At 34.2% G+C, this 24,875-nt stretch overlaps 4 protein-coding genes across 7 annotated transcripts; 3 read left to right on the top strand and 1 right to left on the bottom strand.

Moving 5' to 3' along the window:
• Positions 1-1,265: 1,265 nt before the first annotated feature.
• LOC133691568 (transcription factor E2FC-like) lies at positions 1,266-5,903 on the top strand. 3 transcript variants are annotated; one of them, XR_009841709.1, is made up of 14 exons: positions 1,266-1,776; positions 2,190-2,373; positions 2,483-2,536; positions 2,718-2,803; positions 3,030-3,121; positions 3,206-3,257; positions 3,935-3,987; positions 4,068-4,118; positions 4,196-4,244; positions 4,335-4,400; positions 4,481-4,551; positions 4,653-4,854; positions 5,015-5,332; positions 5,458-5,903. XR_009841709.1 is itself a non-coding variant. In XM_062112126.1 (14 exons), exons 1-14 carry the CDS (start codon positions 1,519-1,521, stop codon positions 5,615-5,617), a joined length of 1,431 nt encoding a protein of 476 aa, XP_061968110.1. In that variant the 5' UTR covers positions 1,266-1,518; the 3' UTR covers positions 5,618-5,903. The 3 variants fall into 3 exon arrangements, 1 of the variants encoding a protein (XP_061968110.1); XR_009841710.1 differs by having other exon boundaries at positions 5,463-5,903; XM_062112126.1 differs by having other exon boundaries at positions 5,015-5,067.
• A 1,030-nt stretch (positions 5,904-6,933) lies between these two features.
• LOC133690866 (putative HVA22-like protein g) lies at positions 6,934-9,465 on the bottom strand. Of its 2 annotated transcripts, XM_062111130.1 has the most exons (7): positions 9,172-9,465; positions 8,692-8,732; positions 8,492-8,590; positions 8,349-8,405; positions 8,198-8,261; positions 7,898-8,107; positions 6,934-7,540 (listed from the first exon to the last, which is right to left on the bottom strand). In XM_062111130.1, exons 2-7 carry the CDS (start codon positions 8,721-8,723, stop codon positions 7,142-7,144), a joined length of 861 nt encoding a protein of 286 aa, XP_061967114.1. In that variant the 5' UTR covers positions 8,724-8,732; positions 9,172-9,465; the 3' UTR covers positions 6,934-7,141. The 2 variants fall into 2 exon arrangements, with proteins under 2 accessions (XP_061967114.1, XP_061967115.1); XM_062111131.1 differs by lacking the exon at positions 8,692-8,732.
• Positions 9,466-17,460: 7,995 nt separating this feature from the next.
• Positions 17,461-20,020, top strand: LOC133691211 (protein SPA, chloroplastic). Its single transcript, XM_062111618.1, has 5 exons — positions 17,461-17,765; positions 17,851-17,934; positions 18,022-18,073; positions 19,105-19,261; positions 19,786-20,020. Exons 1-5 carry the CDS (start codon positions 17,601-17,603, stop codon positions 19,805-19,807), a joined length of 480 nt encoding a protein of 159 aa, XP_061967602.1. The 5' UTR covers positions 17,461-17,600; the 3' UTR covers positions 19,808-20,020.
• An 864-nt stretch (positions 20,021-20,884) lies between these two features.
• LOC133691347 (probable diphthine methyl ester synthase) lies at positions 20,885-23,519 on the top strand. The gene is made up of 6 exons (XM_062111812.1): positions 20,885-21,253; positions 21,347-21,471; positions 21,564-21,793; positions 22,395-22,434; positions 22,520-22,611; positions 22,978-23,519. Exons 1-6 carry the CDS (start codon positions 21,104-21,106, stop codon positions 23,196-23,198), a joined length of 858 nt encoding a protein of 285 aa, XP_061967796.1. The 5' UTR covers positions 20,885-21,103; the 3' UTR covers positions 23,199-23,519.
• Positions 23,520-24,875: the final 1,356 nt, after the last annotated feature.

Below are 24,875 nucleotides of genomic sequence, written 5' to 3' on the forward strand. Positions count from 1 at the left end.
AAATTAAATAATTTTTAAAAAGAAATTAAATACTTTCTTAAAAAATGAATTCTTTCTTTATGGAACACACAAGTATTATATATATAAAAAAACACAAATAAAAGGAGGCTATGATCAAAATATTACATAGCTTTTTTTTTAAGTACATAGCTATTAAATAATTTAATTAAAAATCTAATATACTTGAGATAAAATAATTGAAGTTAATTACTATATATAAAACAAGAGTTATTTAAACTAATTAATTTTAAAATATTTATGATTATTTTTTTAAGTAAAATAAGTAGCTTTTCATCTCAAAAAACATCACTGTTCATACTTTTAAATTATAAGCTAATATACCTTTAAAATGATTTTATAAAAATTATCTTTCACTTTTAAAAAAATTAAACTACTAATTTTTAAAATTCTAATCAAATATGTTTTTTTTTAATATGACTTCAAAACAAAACTCTAAAAGAACCAAAAGGGAAAAATGCTTCAGTTTCCTTAAATGGGTTCCCAAAAAATATTTTAAAAGGAAAGATCGACACGTGGCCCTTGATAGTCAAGAGTTTCCTGACAATTCTAATTTAGAAACTTCACACAAAAATAAAATGATTATACATCAACATGTGAAATTCGATTTCCTAGAAGTAGAAACGTTCTCTCCTTTTATTTCTCTCTCTGAAAACTTTTGTATTATAGACATGAAAAAATTAATTCTATATTTTCAAAATAGCATTTTATTTATAAAAATTACCAAATTAGTACTTTAATAATTTAAGATCCTTCCCCATCAAATTTAACAACACAGAATTAATAATATAAAAAAAGTGATAATATTTAATAGGAAAAATGTCGAATATATCCCTAAAGTATCACCACAGTCTTAATTTTGCACCCAAATTGCTTTTTATACTAATTTTATTATCATATTATATTATTTTGATTTTTTAATAAGAACTTCTGTTACAATCACTCAATGGGAAGTGTTAATATTTTTTATAAAATGATTTCATTTTTAATTAAAAAAATATAATATGAATGAAACATTAATGAAAAGTCTTACAAATAGATGAAAGTCGTTAATTGTAATTTTTAAAATAAAATTGACAAAGTTAGGCCTACTTACACAGCTGAGCTGGTGTTTTATGGGTTTGTCTTATTTAATATCAATATTTCTAAATTAGGGTTTATCCAATGGAAAAGCCCAGCCCAATCCAAGCCGAAAAAATTTATAGAAGAGGGGCATCCAATCCAAGTGCCAACAAAAGGCGGGCGTACGCATTCGAAACTCACTTCCTCACCGCTTCTCCCCTACGATTCTCAAATCCCTCTCTCCCGGCAACTGCCGTGTTCTTCCCATCCTCTCTAATCCTTCCGTTCCTAAATCGGTTTCTCCCTCCTCCACCTCCCTTTAATTACCTCCTTCTCTTTCTCTAATCACCGCCTTTTTTACACTCAAATTCCTCCCCTTCCTTTCCCTCCAAACACTCTCTCAAGAACCCCTCTTTCCCTCCCTCTCTCCCTCTCTTCATGGCGAACGCCAGCGAAGATCCGAACCGGACAATCAATCCATCGCAATTTCACTTTCATTTACTTCACTCTCATTCTCACTTTCAAAATCAGAATTTATTTTCTTCTTCAAATAATCCAACTCCTTCAAATCGACTGTTCCCTTCCTCTTTCCGAAAACCTCACCACCCGCCTCCTCCTCCTCCTGATAACAACAAAACTTCTATCGGCTTTCAATTCCATAGTTCCAGCACGCATTCTGCATTTCGTGACGTTGCGGTTAGTTAGTTTTACTCTCCTCGTCCTTTCTTTTCCTTAAATTATTTTTCTGCTTAAATTCGTATAATTATTGATTGATATTCATTGTAATTATTTTTATTGTTTTATTTCTTTTTTTTATATATTCGATCGAAGCTCTTTTTTTAAAAAAAAAACAAATTGAGCTCGTAATTAAAATAATAATTTTCTTCCCTGAAGAAAATATTTAGTTATTGTAGATATGAAAACTCTCTAGCTTTAATAAGAAACACCGAAAATTGCAAAAACAACGTAACTATGACTACCTAATGCGCTAGGCGGTTCGGTGTATTTGAGACAAGTGTCGTATTTTAATTAAGGTTGCACTAGAATTTGTTGTCTAGAGATTAAATTAAGTTGCAATTTAATTACAAATTGTATGATATTTATTACAGATGGGAATAAAAAGTGAAAGTGATGATCATGAGGTTTGGACTAATAGAGATGCCGCTTTCCCTGCGCAAAGTGATATAGTTACTGATCTAACTCTTGCTCCTCGGTCATCTTCTGGGGGTAAGCATAAAAATAAGTCAAGGGTTCCGAAACATGCCAAATCAGTGACTCAAAGAATGAATGCTGGTAATGTACTTTTGCATTATCGATTGGTAAATTACTGCATGTTGTATTATTGAGCCTGTTAATGGGATGTTGATGTAGAAATTCTGGTTAAATTGATGTTCAATTGCAGAGTCTCTTAATGGACTGAATTTGGCTAGTGGTTGTCGATATGACAGTTCTTTAGGTAAGTTTTGATTAATTGGGTTTAGCATTCTTGTAGTCTAGAATATTGCACGGTTTATTCTATTTGCACATACAGTAAGCATTCTTATGTATCTGCTCACGGTTAATTTGGGTGGATTTAAATTTAATGTTGCTGTGATTATTACTTACAATTTACAAATGGTCAAATTTCTTATGGACAGGGTTGTTAACCAAGAAATTTGTCAAGTTGATCCAGGAGGCTCAGGACGGGACCCTTGATCTGAACAAAACAGCAGAAGTGTTGGAGGTATGGACAATGTTATGGGCTATGCACATCTGCTGCTAAATAAGAAAATTGAATTGCTTACACTCAAGGGTTCAAAAAAGGTTTTCTTTCCAGTGCAGTATCTCTCCTTTCTCATCACAACTAGTTATATTGTGAAATCATATGTAATGCTTTTTATAGGGGCATGTGTAGCGTGAATATCTTTGCTATAAACTGAACTTTTTTGACATGATATTGATTTTGACAGGTCCAGAAAAGGAGGATATATGATATTACAAATGTTTTGGAAGGAATAGGGTTAATAGAGAAAACTTCAAAAAATCATATACGCTGGAAGAAGTAATAACACCAATCTTTTCTCGTGCGCTTCCTTTGTTGTTTGCTTTGCGTGGCTGGTAATTGACCATTGGACCTTCTAAACAGGGAATTTGATGACTGTGAGCAAAAGATGTTGGATAATCATGCTAGAATAAAGGTATGTCTGTAGTCATCATATCCTTTTCAGGACTCAGATGCTTTATGATGGCTTCATTCTTTCTGCACTGATGACTCACACACAATGGATCGGTCGCATTGTCACGTAATGATGATGAGCATTTTTTTGAATTTCAAAAAATTCAAGATTCAAACTCAATTTGTTTTAGGTGCCCAGGAAATAGGTCTTGCCTCAGCTTTCGTAGGTTTAGGTTGTCGATGTTAGATTTGAATGTAAAACCAGGTTTTTGCAATGCAAAAGTTACTGGTGAAAGTTATGGGTCATATTTTTAGAAAGTGAAAACCTGTTGGCCTTTATGGGAAGAAGGTTGTGATTGTGCTCTATGATTTATGTACTTAACATATTTAACATATTTCAGGGAATAATGAGCTAACATTAAATGACCTGTTTATCACTCACTAATCAGTAATTTCTGAAGCAACCCTCTCATGTTGTGGATTGATAATGAATTATCAGTGTGTGGAAGATGCAGCGAGCATGTGGTGATTTGGACATATAAGATAAAGTTGATTTTGTTAGAAATTGATGGTAACTGATACTCTGTAACAAAGGGACTGTCAGTTGACCTTTCAGCTTTCTACACTTCTAAGAGGTAACACTATGAAATATTAAAGTCACTGGTCTTACTACCTGTTTATCTTTGGATTTGATTACAGGCTGAAGTGGAAAGTTTATATACTGAAGAGTTCAGGCTTGAGGAATCTATAAGGTTGGTTGAGTCAATCTTTTTATTTATATTTTTTGTAGTCCTCTGTGGTTAGCTTAACTCTTATCATGTTCTTTTGCCAGGGATAGACAAGAACTTCTGAGAGGCTTGAAGGAAGATGTGGTTTGTCGAAAGTATGCTATTTTCTCACTCAGATTTTATGGTTTCAATATGACTTGTTTTTATTTATTTGCCTACTTGGTTTTGTTAGGCATCTCTTTCTAACAGAGGAAGATATTACCAGCCTTTCATGCTTCCAGGTATGCAAATCCTGGGAATTGCTTTGAAATCTCTTCGCTATCATCTCCCAAATTTGGTGATGCTTATCACTTATGATACTACTGCTGCAGAATCGAACAATTTTTGCAATAAAAACTCCTGAAGCTAGTTATCTGGAAGTTCCTGATCCTGATGAGGTACTGAGTGTGGATACGTGGAACTTTAAAAATTGTTGAAATGTATTTCTACCTGATGTAATGCTTATTTGCATGAGCAGGATATTGGTTCTCCACTATACAAAATGACAGTTAGAAGCACCAATGGACCCATTGATGTGTATCTCTTGAGGTAACATGCACCACTGACATGCAGTGTGCACTTAGTTTCCATGCATGATTGTGTTCAAAATCTGCTACAATTTCATAATGCCATTTTGATGATGCTTGTAGCAAATGCAAACAAGGTGAGGACATAACCGTGGAGCATGTTGAACCAATGGATACAAGTGCTTGGAACAGTAGCCAATGCAGAGACCAAGATGCAGGCTTGCCTTCAGAGTGTCAGGGTAATCAAAACAGTTGTTGTGAACCATTCAGCTCACTAACTCTAGAAGCATCTGGGATTTGTAAGTTAATTCCTGCAGACTGCAGTGTAAGTATTGGAAGCTTCAAATTGGTTTCATAACAGTTTCCTAGTTGATAGTTCCGATCCTGCACACGCGCACAAATGCACTTTATATACCTTCTTTGGTGTTTGGTCACGGGGAAGGGAACTTGACTAACCTGTTTGCTTGTGACCCATCCTGTTGCAGATTATTGATGATTACTGGTTCACAACAGATGATTCAGTCAGCATTTCAAAATTGTGGGTTGATCGTATCTCGTAACATTCTGTTTTGATTCACAAAGTTCTGATTTTTGAAATATATGGAACTGCCTTGCTATTGGAGGAGTCTGGAGGCTAACTCACCACTTGACCTTTATATGTTTATCACATGCTATGCAACTGATGTAGAGAGATTTTTCCTCTTGGATGACCTCTCATCGCTTCTGCCATGACCGTCATCAAGAGTAGTTGTTCGTGATGTAAATGAAAATTAGGCAGAAGGTCGTTCAAGCAGACTGGAAGGGTAATTTTATATCCCCTCCACTTTTGCAAGTGTAAATTTTATAGCTAGATGTTTTCTCTTCTTTAATGGTAATGATGGTTATTTTTTAAAAGATTATTAATTATCCTAATCCCATCTCTTATAAGGGTAGTTGGGGCTGTAGTTTCTGCAAATGTGCCTACTGCCCGGCAGAGCGAAAGACCGTCTCTCAGCCTTGGTGTCTATAGTGGGCTTGGAGAGTCGAGAGCCAGTGTGCTTATGACCATCTGGCTGCCTGTGTTGATCAGCAACACAAACAATCCTTGATGAAAAAAAAGAGGGGAGGGGGGGCGTTTTGGAGACTGTTTTGGTGCTGATGGATCATAGTTGAGGGTGTGCTCCCTGAGCTTTTGCAGCAGTCAGTGGCATGATCTTCTAATCATCAATTCAGTTTGTTTTTTTAAAGTTGACCTTTCAATGTTCAAAATAATTCAAAATAAAATAAGAACTGTATTAAGATTTGAATTGTGGAGTCACCAGATTGACCTATGGAGGTGAGCTGTGATCAATAACTATGATCAAGATTGAAGTTGACATTGCATAAGTGCAGCAAGCAGAAGCTGTCCTCGTCTCTGAAAGTGATGTTATACCAAGTGTGCTCGGTATTTCTGGCTAAACACGAATGACACTGCAAAACACCATTGCTCCAAATGGCTTTCAGCATCCACTAGTATCTTCCATAAGAGGAAACTTCACTGTGAAAACTGTCCCTCGTTGTATATGGCAAGGAAGTTTTATCCCAGACGTTGACAACTAACAAACCAAATAACTGCAGGCAATACCTAACGGGGAACTCTCAAAAGCTCGTTGAATAAAAATCATTAAAGCACGTAATCAAGTCCATGCTAATACTACATTAATTAGTGTAATCACAGACCCAAACAATTACAAATCGTACTATCTGCAGGTCCAATGTCAAAAAGTTTTTCATCTTACACGTTTGCCATGAGGGAGGTTAATGACCGCATTCTCAAAACAAAACCTCAGTTTTGAAGGGATTATAGGGCAACAGGCTCACATCAAGTATTCCTAATCAGTTTAGGTATGCGGGTATAATTATTTTCAATAAGCTTCGGAGTAAGAGTCAGTGGCAAGTTTAAATTTTGCTTTCCTGTTTTGACAGGGAAAGTTAAATTTATGCCAGTTCTTTCCTTTACCCTTAAAAAATGAAAGATCCTCCTCCTAACCTTTCGAGGAACAGGCCTTTACCTAGCTTGTTATTTTTCTCCCTTTTGGTATTAAATTGCTTGAGCTGACAGAATCATCAAATAACAGAGAAGTCATCAAATACTTTAGACAAACCTAAAAAAAACATCGGAACTGCATTCTTTCAATATTCTTGATGCCTTTACTTTAGGTCTAGGCTTCGTGGCACTGTGCCATCCACCAAATTTCTGCAGCGGATGCTCCACCATTAGATATAAAAATTCCCATCATGCCATCATAAAAAAAAAAAAAAATTCCCATCATGCCGTTTCAATTTACACTTACATTTTCAATAACTGGTAAACACCATACAAGCCAACTCTAAAATTTGTAACCCTATCCAATTATATTATAGAGTGAAAGTGTGGCGAGTCAGATTGTATGATGAACCCAAGACCCTTTATTTGCCAACTTGAGTTCAAACAATTAAGCAACAAATGGAATTGGGAAACAGAAGATTACAAATTTACACCACCGTTGCAGAAAAAAAAAAGGAAAAAAAAAAAAACGATACCCATCACCGTCCACCTACTGATTAAATACTTGTGCTGGGGTCTAAAATTGGGAAAAATTTGGCACCGGTCTTCAACGGTTTGTTCCAGAATGGGTTTTCCTCAATCTGACACGTGTATCCCGTGTTGTTTGCTCCATCAAAGTTTCTTTTGGTGTAGGGTCTTCGTTTTTGTTTTCTGAAGATGATGGCACGTCTTCAGTCTCCATTGCTTCTTCCTCGGTTGGTTTAGGTTGGCTGGAAACTTCAGGTGCTGTTTGGGCATTTGAAGCTGTTGCAGGAACTGCTGCTTCAAGCACTTTAGAAGGACCTGCCTCTTCCGCTACTTCCATTTGGTGCTGACTTGAAGATGTGCTAGAAGTGGGAGATAGAGATTCTTCTGGCTCTGCTTGTGTCGTAGCTGGTTGACGGTTTGATGAAGGTTGACGGCTGGGAGCAGAAGGCTGGCGAGCCCTAGCACCTTGCTGCTGTGGCTGTAATATCAAAAGTAAAATTGGCATGAAAACTGTAACATAATGTATAACTCAAAAAGACAGCATAGATTGTTTTCAATCACCACTCTTAAAATACAGTTTCCCATATAACTTATATGCAAGGTTCTTAAAGGACAAAAGTTCAAATTTAATTCCACATTACTGACTAGCTGCAAACTAAATACACAACAATTCATCAATTAACGCTGATAGATCATTGTCAAACCTTGAAGAAAACAAATGGATGATTGCATCAAATAAACGAGACAGCATATTGGTCCATTTACAAGAACCATCAAACTGTGTATTAGAAGATAATGGCAAGAACATAAGAGTATATACTCCTAATTACACTACCTGAGCAGGGCGAGGCCTTGTTGTTGACTGTGCAGCAATGTACTGCAAAATCTCAAAAACTCTTGTCTGACCATAACTTGCTGCTCTTTGCCAGTATACAAAAACCATATCTCCAGCCCTAGTCCTCAGCTCCAACAAGCTGCGATCTATTTCATTCTCATGTTTCGCAACATATGGTTTGAAGAAGGAATCGTACACATAGGAGGTTCCCTGAAACAAGGAAAAGAGGAGAAATTAATACGAAGGTAAAGATCTAAGAACATAAGAAAAACATTCTTATCAGCAATTCATAATACAAACCTTAGTTTTAGGGTACCATAAGTATATGTAAAATGCCAACTTAGCCTCACTGTACATTGGGACCCTTCAAGAAACCGAGACAGAAAAACAAAATGAGCATGCCAATCGCCATTTTGAACACAGAAGCTGGGTTTAAGCAAATAATCAATACCATGAAATAAAAGTATCTCCAATTCTCTCACAAACTGTCAAAACCGCCACCAAAATCCTGCAGACAAAGAGAAAATGAAACCCACTTATAACCCCAAAAATTACATTCCACCAATTCGCAAACATCAAATCACAGTAGAATACCAATACTGGCACCAAAATCGGAGTTGCTCAATCTCTGGCTTATTCAATTCGACCGTTTTATAGCACTCATACGCTGGATAAGCATAGCCAAAAACCATCCTGCCAATACATTATACCAATTCTAATTTCGACAATAAAAAAATCCCCTTTCAATTCAAATAAAAAACAGAATTAATTAATCAGGTCGCCGGGAAACATACACAAGCCCTCGTGTTAGAAATGATCCAATCATTTTGTATACCTATCAAGAAAAAAAAAACTAGTTAAAATCCAACGCAGGAAATATTTAATCATTCAAAATTTATTTTTAAAAAAACTCAAATTAAAAAAAATCACATAACAACCAAACAAACCGTTTAAGACATGTTCGTCACTAAAACTAGAGCAAACAATCGCTCAATAAATCACTAAAAAAAACGAAATCAAGAAATAAAAAGTGAATAATCCCGCGAAAATTTCAATTATCTAAAACTCCACCCGCTCGCCATCAAAATCGATAACAAAGGACAAAAATTAGAGTTAAAATACTAAACAAACTACAAAAATTAGGCTAAAAGAAACTGCAATGCCAGTAATCGGCCCGAAACAAAACTAAAAACCGCAACAACTTATCTGTAGTAAGAATACGAAGAAATTCAGATAATTTTACAAAAAAAATAAGAAAATTGAATATTCAATACCTTTTTACAACGATTTTTATTATCGCGATTTTTTGTTGGCACACCAGAAAAAGAAATTTATCAACAGCAAATGAGAGTTGATAACGAGCACGGAAACGAGTGGAGAGATCGAGAAATGGAAAAGGACGTTGAGACTCTTCCGTACAGAAATATCGGCGCCACCGGTTTGCAACAGCGAACCGTTAGAGGTCGGCGTCGGGGTAAAGACAGGAAAAATTAAAAGGGAAGCGAGAGAGAGATAGAGCAGCTGAAGCTCTCTTATGTGTCGTTTCTTTAGAATTTCTGTTCCTTTTAATTCTGGATTTTGAGTTCCGCAATTTAAAGAGAGATGTTTTCCTGTGTGCGAGAACACGAGGATGATGTGACTGCTAGGGGTTAGTCACCGTTAAAATGTTAACGGACGGGTTACGTGCTGTAGAATTTGTGAGGTTTTAACAAGTGTAAAGTGTTGCTGTTGTATGCTATCGCTTCCCGTTTAAATCTGAAACTGACGTGTAAACTTTTTTGTAAGAACGGCAAGACTGTCACCTGCGGGTGTTCTAGCAAGACAAGGGTGCGGTAAACTTTCATCAATACTTTCACTTTGACCTCTTTAATGTAAATTTTCTGATATGATCCCTGTGATTTCCTCATATTCTATAATAGTTAGATAATATTGTTAGAATTTTTACAGTGGTCTAGTATCTTAAGAGTTTTGCACAACATTGTCACTTGTACGGGTACGAGTGAAGCCAGGGGGAGGTCAGATAATATATATATATATATATATATATATATATATAATAGTGGGTTAAAAAAAATTAAAAATAAATATTGCATGTTGAGTGGTGAATTAAAATTTTTGGAACCTGTTTGACCTGACTCGACTCGTGTGCTTCTTTATTCTTTGTTATCCCTGTTACCTGTTTTATTTTATTGGCAATTAATTCTTGTATTTTAGTCGATTAATACAGTTGACGGATTAATTCTAAATTATCTATTGCAACTTATAACAAATCTTGGCTGGTTTATTGAAGTCAAATCTTAATTATGATTGATCTTGACATATTAAAATTAACAATGTAAGTCTACATCATGAATATTTATAATGTTCATAAAAAAAAATCTAGTTCATATTCATTCCACTAGAGTAAAAAATAAATAAATTATTTGAATTTATAATTTGTAAAATATTAAAAGTTAGATTTGATATAATTATATTTCAAAGCTCAACTCAACCATGTTCATAAACACTTATTTTTTTATTCGAGGAAACTCCATCATCCGGAAAGCGTACTTTGCGGGGCCAAGTAAGTGAGTAAAACCCCGGTTGTCTCAGGCTCTTATAAGAGGTGCTTATCCCACAGGCCTTGAAGTTAACGACCATATAAGCCTCCAGTGATCATCATATGAGCAACCACATGGCTCGAACCTGAGACCACAGAAGGAGCAAACCTCTTGGTCCCAAGCTCTTACCACCGGACCACCATCTAAATGGTTCATGCCCATAAACACCCCTACTCTTAAAGTTTAAAGACATTTTTAAATTTTAATATTTGTTTCATATAATTCTTAAGACGAGTATATAAAATATTATTATGTAGACGATAAAAATTGGCATTCTTCTAGTTTCTATCATTTATTTATTTAGCGGCAAGGTACAGACCCAAAGCTTATGGAAAATTACAGTATTGACACTAAGGATTTTTATTTATGAAACCGAAATGGAATATGTATGAACTTACAGGGACTGGAATATAGTCTACCCATTGCTAAATACGTGCACCATAATTTTACCATCGAGCCCTTGATTCAGAAGTCTTTAGCCACGAGGCATCTGCTTCTGGATCTGTACCATTCCGTCTAATCAGGAATCACGTGACCTAAGAGAGTCATTAGCGAGTGATGTTATCATCGCCGTGGATAAGAGTGTGAAAGAGAATAAATGGCCGATTAACGAGTGAAGTATCTAATCGACTAATCCTCTACGGATAAAGCAGCAAATAAATAAATAAATAAATGTTGGGCGTGTTGTTATTATTGATTTTTAAAGTTTTTTTTAAGAAATATATTAAAATAATATATTTGTTTAAAAAATTATTTTTAATATCTACCCATCAAAATAATTTAAAAATACTAAAAATATATCAATTTAAAATAAAAAAAAATTAATTTTTTTAAAACCACTTTTAAAATATAAAAATAAACAGAATTTACTTTTTAGTAGTGTTTTGAATTATAGCATAGGAAAAAAATATAACTTGAAGCTTTTTAAAAAAATTAAAAAACAATATTAAACTGTAATGACAAATAATATATTAACCACTTTGAGTTAAAAGAAAAAATAAAATACAAAATTAACTCCGCTTCACCCAATAAAAAGCTCTTGTAAGCTCACAAAACATCAAAGGTAAAACTCGTCGAACTTTTAAAAAAATTATCAAAAAAAAATTATTTATTTATTTATTTTTCAAAGAAAATTGTATCGATCTACCATTGCAGAAAGATATTGAGATTACAGAGTGGGCTCTATTGGAATAACGCTAGGCTGCCCTGGTATTTTAAAAATGCTACTATGCCCTCCTTTTTTGAGACGAATGTTCAATTCAGTCCTATCCATCTCACTCTTTGCTTTCCCTTTACTCACACCCACGAAAAATGCTAAAGTGGATTACATCCTATGAAGAATCTTGGTGTATTTTAGTAAGATATGCCACGTCAGCTTTAAAGCTGAGCATGTACAACACAATCCTACCTTTTCTCTATTCTTTATTGATTGCTGATAGAAATATCATAAAATCACACCATCTCTTAGGTTGGTGTTAGAATTTCTTGCCTATAGAGCAATTTTTCCACTTTAATTTACCTGTAGATCATCGATTTTTACAAGGGATTATGCCAACTAACACCAGACACTACTTTAATTAGTCTCTAGTTTTTTTTTTTAAGTTTAATGTGGGTATCCGGATCAGTTTGTGCGTACCTCGACTAATCTCACGGTCCTAAAGTTAACGACCATGTAAGCTTCCAGTGGCTATCATATGAGCAACCATAAGGCTCGAACCTGAAATCATAAAAAAAATAAATCTCTTAATCCCAAACTCTTACCAATAGACCACCATCTAAATAATTTCTCAGTTTCTTTCATATTCCCTTGCTAGGATAAATTTTCAAGCCCATCGTTTCATATAGTACTAGCTTTGATACACGCGCGATGCCGCGGGTCATTTTTTTTACATAAAAAATATAAAAAAATTTAAAAATTTAAAAATCTTGGGTTTTTCTGCAAAGTTATACCCAGAAATCTTGGGTTTGGTTGCAACGCCTGATTTAAGAGTAATATTTATAATACTAATAATAAAATTAAACTTGTATGACCCAAGTTTAAGTGAGTTTGGCTGTAACACCGGATCCAAAAATACTGAATGTGGGTCTGGCTATAAGTTCGTGTCGTAAAAGTGTGACAATTAAATAGATTAATTAAAAAAAACAAAAAACAAAAATTAACAGGAAGGAAAAAACTAATGAAGAAAAGGAAAAAAAATTGAATTAATTGGGTCAACCTTTTAAACCAAGTTATCCCGTAAAACCTGAGATTTGCGTCATGAAAGTTTGATAGCTAAATAGAAAAAAAAATGACGGGTTTACCTAGAATTAACCGGGTTAACCCATCAAACCAAGTTAACCCGTCAAGCCCGGGATACGTGTCATGAAAGTATGAAAGTCTGATAATTAAATAGAAAGAAAATTAACTTTAACAAACTAAACTAAATGAAAAAAATAACACGTTAAATCAGGTTAACCCATCAAACCCGAGATTCGTATCATGAAAATCTGATAACTAAATAAAAAAAAAATTAACATTAACAAACTAAATCAAACAAAAAAAATTCATAAAAAAAAATAAAAGGAAAAAACAATTATATAATATAATACAATATAATAATAATTATTATTGTACTTATAATGAAAAAACATGGGGGAAATTTCAAAAAATGAAAAAAAAAAGTGGGGAAAGTTAAAGCTAAAGCTAAATTCTCAACCAACTCAATATTGAAAAAATAAATTTAACAAAGATAATTTTTAAAAAAAACATGTGGGGAAAACACTGTAGCAAAACAAAAACCAAGTAAGGAAAACACTGTAGTAATCCATAGTGTTTTTTTTTTCAAAAAAAAGCTACAAAACTAATATCCCAACCAGCTCAATATATATAAAAAACTGACAAAGGCTATCTAAAAAAAACAAAGAAGTCAATTTTGGGTAAAAGAAATGAAAAATAAATGTACAAAAAAGGAAACGAAAGCGGAAAAAAACACGTGGGGAAAGCTACAATGTTTTTAAGAAAAAGATAAAAAAACTAAATTTCCAACCAGCTCAATAGTAAAAAAATAAAATCAACAAAAATAATTCTGAAAAAAATAAAACAAAAAGAAAACAAATATGTAAAAAATGATAATTTTGGAAAGAAAAAGAAAAAGAAAATAAAAATAAAAAAACATATGGGGAAAGCTAAAGCTAGATTACCAGCCAGCTCAATATTAAAAAAATAAATTTGATAAAGATAATTTTTTAAAAAAATATATGGAGAAACACTGCAGTAAAACAAAAATTATGTAGGGAAAACACTGTAATAATTCATATTTTTTTTAAAAAAGAAATCTACAAAGACCATTTTGGAAAAAAAATAAAGAAATCATAAAAAAAACAATGTATGAGAATATTATAGCAATTCACAATGTTTTAAAGAAAAAAACTACATAGTTAAATTTTTAACCAGTTCAATATTTTAAAAAATTTAGCAAAGATAATTTTGAAACAAAAAAATTTAAAAAAACAAAAAAACAAAAAAAAAGAAGAAGAAATCAATTTTGAGTTAAAAAAAAACATAAAAAAGCATTTAAAAAAAAGCAAAAGCAAAAAAAAAAAATAATATTGCTACAGTGAAAAACTTACACATTTTAGAGTTTTTATTAATTGTGTAATAATTTGATGGATGACATAAAGTACATGCAATAGCATGTCGCCAACTTTAGGGTTTTTTTTTAGGCCAGGGCTCTATGGCCCGTTTACTTTAAGTTTATTCAGGCCACAGGGCTCCATGGCCCATTTATGAGTGCGGTGGGTTTTATCATCGTGTTTTTTTTACTTTAAAAATATATTAATTTTTTTAGATTTTTTTATTTTTTATATCAATATAATAAAATAACTAAAAACACTAAAAAATTATACATTTAATATTTTTTTCAAATCAAATATTTTTTATGCATCTAAATATAATTTCAAAGCTGTCGACTGCATCTTGGTCACAAATTTTACTTGTCTACGTTTTATTTTCCCAGTATGATAGTTGAGTGACAATTAATGCGTTGTATCTACCATGAAACTTTATAGCATCCAATTCTTTTCAAGATTCCCTGTAAAGAAAATTTTCTAGCAGCTGCTTGTGATTTTTTCACAGAGGACAGCTCTTTTTATCCTTCCTTTCCCTTTTTTTTATTAAATAACTTTAGATCTTGTTTTATGTGATCTTTTTCCCTTTTTATCCACTCACTTGTTGGTTTTTTGTATATCCTTTAACTAAAAGTTTGATAATTACAATTTTTTTATTGATTAAAAAATTATTATTTAACAATTATATAGTAACAAAAACTTTCTTAACGAAAGCTTGTAATGCAACCTGTTTTTTCATTAATTTTTTTTATGATTTAAAACTTTTCTATTTCCAAAAAAATTTAACAGGAATTCTCTTACAAGATATCCAGATAGAAAAAGACTTTCCTATCAATGAAAAATATAACAACAAATCTTTTACATAATGTAAAGATATATTTCATTTTGATGCTAATACAGAAACTTTATTATGTTGTTTGATTTATAATTTTTAAACTCGGTATGATAATCAATTTAGTCTAAGATTTAGTTCATGAGTTTTGATTAGATCATTGATTCATTTCGAATCGATCTTAATTTTTTTTTTTAAATAAAATAATATTATTCTTGTTAAAAAAGAAAAAGGTAATGTGTTACAAATTGCAATTGAGTTTTTTTACTGGGTTTTGTTATATCATTTATAATATCAAGTTAATTTAAATTTTTAATCTGATCATATAATTTAAAATTCAAGATTTAGTTGTTGACTTAAGCTGAATTTGAGCGGTTTTCATTTATCCATATACAATGAATTTCGAGAATAGCAATGTATTTTTGTGTAAGATTTGATTTCATGAAATTGTTATATCTGATAGTAAAAGAAATGTGTCATCCATCAATAACCAGCGGTTTTAATGACAGTACGATGCTGTGAATCTTGACTTGACATTCATTAATTAGCTTGGTGGGCTAGCTAATTAAAAAGCACCACCATCTAATTAAAGATAGCCCGGATCAGTTTTCTTCAATATTTGACCTTTATCCTTTAAGGCTCCCGGCACATAGCTTTTCCTCTGTTACTTTTACATGGATATCATGATCACGATCCCTGTATTCGTCTCTAGCTGGTTCCTATCTTCTCAGCTTCAAGCCGTCACTGTACTGAAATGTGCTTACCGTTTACCGGTCACGGAGCAGATATTGATCATTTACATGCCCAGGTGGGTAGACTAGCCAGTGCCCGTCATGTTAATCACCTATCAAGGCCACATGGGCCAGTCGGACCTGAGGTACTATGCTCCTTTAGCCAGAAACTGAGCATGTTAATCACCTATCAAGCCCATATGGTCCAGTCGGACTTGAGGTACCATGCTCCTTTAGACAGAAACTGAGCATGCTAGTCACCTATCATGGCCGCATGGTCCAGTCGGACTTGAGGTACCATGCTCCTTTAGCCAGAAACTGAGTGGGAAACCTCTGCTGTAATGTTCATTGATCAATACAGTTGACACCAATGGAATTCTTGACGTGCTAGCTAGCTCATGGCGCTGGAGCACTGCCTAAAACAGTACTGTAAAGGAAACATGTAAAGCTTTTGAAATTGGTCCTCATCTTTGACAGTGCTTCCATCCTCAAGACATGGATTGTACTGTGTCGACTACAAGCAAATCAAAAGGAGCAACTAAAAAAAGAAGCCATTATTGAGTAGAGAGGCGGATGAAAAGCCAAATGGGACCTAGAGGAAAGGGAAACCGAGGGGAAAAAGGAAGCATGTGCAGAGGGAAACTTCCACAGCCTTGGATTCCAAAGGGTACGATGCCATAGAACCTTATTCAACATCATGGCCACTCTCATGCGCGTCTAATTATATCTGTTTGGCTGTATCTAACTCCTCTTTTTTTTTTAATTTTTTTTTAAATTAATATAATGAATGCTTTGTGTCTGCTTAGCATGTCTAGGAAGTGTTGAAATAAGGAAGAAATGAATTTAATAGATTCATCACCCACTAGATTGTAAGCACGTAGCAATGCTTAGCCATGATTATTCTTGGTTACCTCAACTCCATGCCAATCAAGGTCAAAATAAGCCGACCGCTTGTCTCTATTTTCTGGGCATTGGCCGAGGGATCGCCACCAATCTCCCCGTAACGTGCTTAACAACTACTCCGGTCAAGCACGCAAGGCGATGTTAAAGAAACCATACTCAAGTGAAAAATGTGAGAAATTATTACATTTAAATTAAACCAATCAATTATATTACAAGAATTTGCTTGAGCAACTAGCAATAAAACTAGAATTCACTACACCGATGATACAATCTTACGCCACATGAATCCGGTCCATATAAAATATGAGAGTGAAGGATAGCCTTTTATATTATATTATATAAGTATAGTTGAACTTGGTATTCAAGAACTAACCCAGAACAAAAAAAAAATATGGGTTATCGGATTACATTATTAACTCACGGGTTATTAAATCAATTTACATGTTATCGAATCGCATTGATTTTTTTTTTCAAAATGATGTTTTTTCATGCGGTTTGGTTAAATTCCATATACCAAATTTCTTAGATTAATTGATGCTGGGTTTAACACCATGGATATAATGCCTCGTTGCATCCCCGAGCAAATGAAAAACATAAAACTAAAAGAGACCTCCGTCATCCAATCGGGCTGCAAGAGATTGCACTGACCAATTGCCTAAACTTTGGACTTGAAATACGTTTATTTGACTCTCAGAGAGAGGGTTTGGGCCGTTGCGCCCTTGCAACGACTTGAGCTTGAGCATAACTCATAAGCATATGGGCTCCGAGAGACAGTCCATGACAATCCATAATAAAAAAAAAAACAAAAACAAGATTCATAATCCATAGAATGAACGCCACGTGGACATAGTGTTCTTGATAGGAAAAAAACTCAACGAAACACCCACTCACAACTGTCTGGCTGATGATGCTTGAACCAGTCCCCACATATCCGAAAATTTCCCCAGAAGCGCCCGTCAGGCTTCAATTGTTGAAATTCTAGCATCAACAGAGGCAGTCCCTTGAAATTTGGAGAGAGCAGAAAATAAGAAATGCCAGTAGCGCATTCCATTCCTCGTCTTCACTCACCATTTCTATGCTGCCCTCTTAACAATATCTCTTCTTCACTGTCATCCTTCAAGTCCGCGAGACATCATCCTCAACGGTCACCAGTGTCTTATCCATGCATCAGAGCTATTGATCTCGATCAGAACACGGTTCTTTCTCTATCTTTACTTGCTCTTAGTGTTTTTGCATGTAATGTTGTTGTGAAGAGTGTTAATTCTCAAAGAACAAAACCAGATAGTTGCAATTTCGGTCGGGGTCGTGAGCCTTGCTGTTGGGATAGGAATTCCTGTTTTCTACGAATCCCAGATTGATAATGCTGTAAGTTAGTCTTTTTAGTGTCGGGAATTCAGCATTATACTATATTTCAGACGTTAAGCTGTGATTGTGGTTTTGTTCATGTTGCAGGCAAAGCGAGATAATACCCAGCCATGTTTCCCTTGCAATGGTAGCGGTGCACGTAAGTAACACTGAACTAAAATTGAGCTATTCATTATTCTGTGAGCTACTGTGTGTTTGTAATTACTGTAAATCATCAGGAGGTAACCACTGCTGGAGTATCAGACTTAAAGAACAATATTATAAATATAAATTCAATGATGGACTGTGAATTTAAGGTTCTACATTGTTATAAGCATGCATTGAAGGTCGATTGTATTGAATTCGATAGTTTAGTTGGGGTTCAACAAAAGATTGAAGGCATGTGGGATTGGTGGTTCTTACGCTCCCCTTACCTGCAATCTATCAAATTTATTGGGTTCCAATATCTTCAGTCTTCATGGCTTCGTTATTATACTGAATTTGATAGTTTAGTTTCGATTCCATCTAATCTCAACTCAATGTATTAAATATTGTTTATTTATTTCATATGGGATCGGTGGTTTTACCACGTTGGTGCTATAGATTCATATCGCAAATGTGTGCACTTTGGTTGTTTTTTGTACATGTTCTCTTCTATTTCCACTCCCTGCATAACCCCATTAGTAGCAATCTGCGAGGGGCACCGACATGTTTTAGGACGAAGATTTGGATTTCCTGAACTGGAGCCCTGCAAATTGCACACATTTATACCATTCTCCAGTTTAGTATCACGATTTACAGCATCATTAATGGTAGCAACTGCTAGCTGGTGAACTTAGTGGTCACAAGATTGGCTTCTAAAATGATTTAATCTAATCCATCTGTGATCTTGGTTTCAGCATCCTCTCCTTCCCAGTAGTTTTCCACACATTATTTAACTAATGCACTAGATTTCCTTTTGAAATATGTAGGCATAGATCTTAACACGCAAATTCATGATCTAGTTTACAAGAGAAGGGAAGGAGAGTTGCTGGATATTAAAGAGTATATGTTGTAGGAATGTCATTTCTCAGCAAGAAAAACGAAATGACACGAGACTGGAGGCATAACTGAATTTGGATGATGATATGAGATGTATTGCCATGTTGAAATTCTGATGGTTGCTCTTCGTAATTGGATTGCTTTCTGCAGAAAAATGTAGATTTTGCCTGGGAACTGGCTCGGTGACAGTGGAGCTAGGTGGGGATGAAAAAGAAGTCTCTAGATGCATCAATTGCGACGGTATCGGTTCTTTGACTTGCACAACATGTCAAGGCAGTGGCATTCAACCCCGGTATCTAGATCGCAGGTACGATTCTATAATCATGTCTTGATAAGCAGAAAAAATAACTAACGGCTCTTGCATTGTATACTCAGATTACACTAATTAATCCCATCCTCATCAGCAAGGAAAAATCAAACATGGTGAATTGCTTTTATTAAATTCCTTGTTGGATGGAAATGACAATAAAATTGTGTGTAAACCGTAGTCATAAGACCCGCTCCGACAATTGAATTGGATGGTCTAGGACTCGGGTCAAATGGGTTGATCCATGCGTCAGTGTATCAACTCAGCTTTGCTTTTCTTGAAAACAAGTTGTTTCAGTTTTTTCACCAGCTAGGCCTGGGGAAAGCATTGGTCAATTGGTCATCGGGTTGGGCTGCCGGGCCGAACAGGTCTTGTAACTAGGTTATGCTATAAAAGTCAGTAATGCAGGTTTTAATTTTGGGAAAGGATTTTATCTGCATTCATCGGATGCAACTTCAGGGAAGAAGGGATGCTGAAAGTCTTAACTATGTCACTAACAAAATTGTGTGTTTTCCTTTGAACAGGGAATTCAAGGATGATGATTGAAACTTTGAAGAAGGCATGGTTTTGAAGTAGATCCGATCAACTTGTAATAAGAAAGACACGATCATCAACACTCTTTTTTGTATTAACATCTTCAGATTCCAACCGTTCTTTCTCCATCCTTGATCCAGTGTAAACAAGCTCAGCATGTAGAAATTCAGGTGGTATTATTTCCACTGGAAAAAAAAAAATTGAGAAGCAGGGGTGTTCTTGTTATTATATTTGTAAGCAATAGAACAGTACAGAAGAACGAGAGGAGAGGTCACAAGCAGTCGGATAATTTTTTTGCTAAATAAAAAAAGCAGCCTTTTCCAACGTGTTTCTTAACACACAAAAATCCTAATATTAAATCGAAAAGTATTCAATCGAACACCTAACCTCTAAATCAAAAAAATTAAAAGATAAGATATTAAATTTTATGAGTGATTTACAAACCTTATTTAATCAAACGATAATAAAAATATTTATACACAAAAAAATAATTAAAACAATAAAAAAATTATATAAAATTACAAGTATTAAAAAAAATATTATTATTTTATATGAAAATTAAATAATATTTAACCAAATATTAAATTGAAAAGTTGAAAGAGTTGTATATCTCAAATATTAAAATATTAGCTATAGACTAGATTGTATTTGATAACTTTGTTTATTGTAATCAAATGTTTTATTTAATAAAATAATAGTAAAAAAAACATGAGCTATTGAATAAAATAAAATAAATTAAATAGAGCTACACAAAAAAATACCTTTTAATATAAAAAAAAGTTCTTACCCATAACTTAAGTAAAACTATAATAATATTATATTAAAAAAATCATAGAAGTCTGTTAAATTTTTTTTTAAAAAAAAAGCAATAAAAAACCAAGAATAATGGAAATGGAAGGAAAAAAAAAACAAAAAAGGACTCATGCAGGCGGGCCTGGCCTGGGTAGCCCATCACTCCTGGTCCAAGAAAAGCCTAGGAGCGTGGATTTAAATAGTATGATTATGTTTTTGCCCCTGGTTCAGTCAAAAAGCGTAGGTGTTTTGAGAGGGTGTTTTGGGTCTTGTGTGTTGCTCATTCTGGGTTTTAGCCCTGGCACCCGTTTTCCCACCTTCTTCTCTCATTAATTTCAAGCCCTTCCCTTCCCTGCTCCCCCTCTCTTTCTCTCTCTCCTGACTTGCGGTGATTGTTAGATTTCTAAGGTTTACAGTATCCCTAACTCGCTTGTCTCTTTTATTTTCCTAAACTGCTGGCACTTACTTAGCAGAAACGAAGGAACTAGGGTTTAAGCAAGAGCGATACAGGTAGAGATGCTGTACTTGATAGGTCTGGGTTTAGGTGATGAGAAGGACATCACGTTGAGAGGACTAGAAGCAGTGAAGAAATGTGAGAAAGTTTACATGGAAGCCTACACCTCTCTTCTTTCCTTTGGTCTCTCGACTGATGGACTCTCCACTCTGGTAATTACTCCTTTTTTTTCTTTAAACTCTGAATTAATACTGTTTTAGTTAATGATCTCTAAAATATGCATCTGGTCTGAATTGGATTTGCAGGAAAAGTTGTATGGGAAACCCATTACCGTTGCAGATAGAGAGATGGTAGAAGAGAAAGTAGACAGTGTGTTGTCTGAAGCTACTTCATTTGACGTGGCTTTTCTTGTTGTTGGAGATCCTTTTGGGTACGTCCCTGTTGGTTTTTCGTTTCAATTTCGTTTTCTATGATTGCAGAGCGTGTATTTTGGCTCAATTACTTGTTTATTTTGAAACGCAGGGCTACAACTCACACTGATCTTGTTGTTCGAGCTAAGGAATTAGGGGTTGAGGTCAAAGTGATACATAATGCATCGGTGATGAATGCTGTTGGGATTTGTGGGCTGCAATTGTATCGATATGGAGAGACAATTTCAATTCCGTTTTTTACAGATACATGGAAACCTGATAGCTTTTATGAGAAGATACAAAGAAATCGTGAGCTTGGATTGCATACTCTTTGTCTATTAGGTGAGAATTTCTTCTCTCACCCACCAATTTTTTAGTCTGCAGAAATGATAAATGCAACCTGGTAAATTCTTAGTTCTTGCAAATGCATACAATGGAATTCTATACTATACAGGCGTACCTCTAGTTATTCAACAATAGGGTTCGTGACTTCTGCATTATGCAGACTTTAACTTGGTCTGACGTTTTGTTTCCTAACCTTGGTTATAAATTGCAAGTTTTGGTTCACTTTATCTTTTTTTGTCAATTGGCTATCATCTATTGAATGCGGATTTAAAGGACAATCTATTCTATGTAATCAGGGGCTGAGCCTCCCTGCCCCCTCAGTTATGTATAGGAGTCACTTTTGTCGAGCTATCATCTATTGACATAATATTCCAATTTTCATACATAATTGTTCATTGTTCCAATATCCATAAGGACCATTTCTTTTTTGTTATTTTATGACCAGAAAGTCCACCTTTTACTTGTAAAAATAAATAAATAAAAGGAGCGCTAGTTGTTGAAAATTCTGGTTGTTTATCCTGTGACTTGCAAAAGCTTCCTATTTTATATGCTGTCAAACTAGAAACATTTGATCAATACGTATTTGTCTGCTTTGCAGATATAAAAGTGAAGGAACCTACATGGGAATCCTTGTGCAGGTCTGTGCAGGTTAATGGCTCTGTAGTTTATTCTCTGCATTTGTGTTATTTCTAGACTGATTATTACTTTTCACCTATGGCTCAGAGGAAAGAAGCTATATGAACCACCAAGATTCATGACCATAAATACTGCTATTGAGCAACTCTTGGAGATTGAGCAAAACCGTGGAGAATCAGGTGAGGCTCATGATTATTCACTATTTTTCAGGATTGAGGAATTTGCAAAATCAAATTCTATGTTTATTGACTTCATATTGTGCTAGCCTTTATCCTTTCTAACAGTAAATAGCTTAGGAGACTGTTTTACACGCATTTATCACCATAGATCTCGGATTCTGGACTGTGCTTGGCATATAATGCAACCACGACCTTTCATTTTCCTCCAGCCTAACACATTATCTCATGGATATCATTTTTCTTTTCTTATTGCATCTTGATCTTCAAGCTTTTATGAAATCCAATTCTCTGCATTTTTAGGCTCGTAGAGAAGAATCTGAATCATTTTGTACTAAGAATTACACTTTTGTCATTAATGAATTGCAGCATACAATGAAGACACCAATTGTGTTGGGCTTGCTCGGCTTGGAAGTGAAGATCAGAAGATAGTTGCTGGCACAATGAGGCAACTTCTGGCAGTTGATTTTGGGGCACCCCTGCACTGCCTTGTAATAGTAGGCACCACTCATCCAATAGAAGAAGAAATGCTGAATATGTACAAGCTTAAAGGAGAGAGTATAGACCACAAAGATCACAGGACTGCATGATTTGCAGGTCGTATTTCCTTTTGGTTTTGTTTTACCGGTGAAAAGATAAAATGGTTGATGTGATTGAACTAAAGGTTTTTCGCCTTTATATAGGCTACATGCAAGATAAAAAGTATCGTCTTGTTTGGCCTGCTCAGGATGCAAGTAGAGTCCATTCCTTGATGTAACCTACACTCAATCTTTTGTTTTATGCCTTTATTTAGCTGCAAATCTATGGTTGCTGCTGAGGTGAAATTATCTTTCGGTATAGTTATGTCTGTGCAATGGAGCCAACTGTACACTTGTATTGGTTTATTAGTAAGAGCCACTGTACCATCAGTATATGCCATGCCCTTTTTTTTTCCTCCCCCCGTCCCCTCACATGCATGGATTTTGAGTTCGTGTTTCTTGTTAAATGACATGAATAAATGAAAGGGAATTGGATGGGGCAGAAATGTGGTCGTTTCCCCAAGTTAACCAGCTTGAGTTTAGCCTCGCCTGGGTATATCATTTTTTATAATTATTATTATATAATTAAGTAGAAATTTTCAAAGTAGCACAACATATATTTTATTGTTGTGGATTGCTATAGTAAAATTGTTGTTTTGCCTCCTAGCGAAGAAAAAATGTCTTTATGATGACGATCATTTAGTTTTTATAACAGTCTATTAGTCCTTAAAAGATTATTTTTTTGCACAATTAAAATATGATTTTACCAAAGTTAACAATTTCTTTATCTATTGACCAAATATGATTTAGTCTTTTTATAAACTTTGAAAAATAGAATATGATTTTACCCCTGGAGTTAACAATTTCTTGAACTAAGGTGTTTTAGTGTCTTTCAAAATCTTTGAAATAATTAAAATATTTATTTACCCTTGAGGAAAAAAAAACTAGAGTTGTTGATTAAGGTTTTTTTTTTATTAATTTTTTACATTTTAGAATACAATAGAAATATACTTTTATAAAAGATAAAAACTAAGGCATACGTCTAGGGGCATTTGTGTACTTTCATTATGGTTTTTTGTTGTTGTGATTTTTAGGTTAATGGAGGGCATTCTGGTATTTTTAAGTTAAAAAATTATTTTTTATTCCAAAAAAGTTGTTAGCGCGTGTCATTCACATGCCAGTGAATGGGTGTTGTCCGCAGTGTTTTGGTGGGGCGTTCAACGCCATCCAATGGTCAAACCTGTCCATTTTCCATGTCCTTTCTGTTGTCGACAATTTTTTTTTAATTCTTTTCTTTTCCAAAAAAAGTGCATGTTTGTTTTCTTATCTTTAGATTTGTCAATTCCATTCCTTATGTTTTTTAATTATTTATTTTCATCCTTGATTCTTGTGAAAACCCGATAAATTATAATTCAAACAAAATAAATAAAACATTGAATAGATTAAATAAAATGATTTTAGGTATTGTGAAGGGATACAATAGATAAAAGATGAGGTGTTATGGTGTAAATTAAGTAAAAAAAAGAATTGTGAGACAAAAATAGAAATAAAAAGTAACGGGGGTCAATGTGTAAATACAAGAAAAATTGGACTATAAATGCCTTATTTTTTCTCTCTTGGCTTACGGTTTGAAACAAAGATTGTGAGAGGATTTGTGTGATTTTTCAACTTGAATTCTTGTTGATTTCATTAATAAAAGTGTATAATTAGAGTAATTAACTTAGTTGAACAAATTTAGACGGGTGATTT

The sequence above is a fragment of the Populus nigra genome, chromosome 4, assembly GCF_951802175.1.
Source record: "Populus nigra chromosome 4, ddPopNigr1.1, whole genome shotgun sequence".
In the NCBI taxonomy this organism is placed as follows: Eukaryota; Viridiplantae; Streptophyta; class Magnoliopsida; order Malpighiales; family Salicaceae; genus Populus; species Populus nigra.

Excerpts from the sequence above, each read along its gene's own strand:
- LOC133690866 (XM_062111130.1), bottom strand. The coding sequence starts at position 8,723 with ATGATTGGATCATTTCTAACACGAGGGCTTGT. Across the intron at positions 8,262-8,348 it reads GGAGATACTTTTATTTCATG|GGTCCCAATGTACAGTGAGG; the intron begins GTATTGATTATT and ends GGTTTCTTGAAG. Across the intron at positions 8,108-8,197 it reads TATGGTACCCTAAAACTAAG|GGAACCTCCTATGTGTACGA; the intron begins GTTTGTATTATG and ends TCCTTGTTTCAG.
- LOC133691568 (XM_062112126.1), top strand. The coding sequence starts at position 1,519 with ATGGCGAACGCCAGCGAAGATCCGAACCGGACAATCAATCCATCGCAA. Across the intron at positions 3,258-3,934 it reads ATAATCATGCTAGAATAAAG|GCTGAAGTGGAAAGTTTATA; the intron begins GTATGTCTGTAG and ends ATTTGATTACAG. Across the intron at positions 4,245-4,334 it reads CCAGCCTTTCATGCTTCCAG|AATCGAACAATTTTTGCAAT; the intron begins GTATGCAAATCC and ends CTACTGCTGCAG.
- LOC133691211 (XM_062111618.1), top strand. The coding sequence starts at position 17,601 with ATGCCAGTAGCGCATTCCATTCCTCGTCTTCACTCACCATTTCTATGC. Across the intron at positions 17,766-17,850 it reads TTGATCTCGATCAGAACACG|ATAGTTGCAATTTCGGTCGG; the intron begins GTTCTTTCTCTA and ends GAACAAAACCAG. Across the intron at positions 18,074-19,104 it reads TTGCAATGGTAGCGGTGCAC|AAAAATGTAGATTTTGCCTG; the intron begins GTAAGTAACACT and ends TGCTTTCTGCAG.
- LOC133691347 (XM_062111812.1), top strand. The coding sequence starts at position 21,104 with ATGCTGTACTTGATAGGTCTGGGTTTAGGTGATGAGAAGGACATCACG. Across the intron at positions 21,472-21,563 it reads GTTGTTGGAGATCCTTTTGG|GGCTACAACTCACACTGATC; the intron begins GTACGTCCCTGT and ends TTTGAAACGCAG. Across the intron at positions 22,435-22,519 it reads ACATGGGAATCCTTGTGCAG|AGGAAAGAAGCTATATGAAC; the intron begins GTCTGTGCAGGT and ends CCTATGGCTCAG.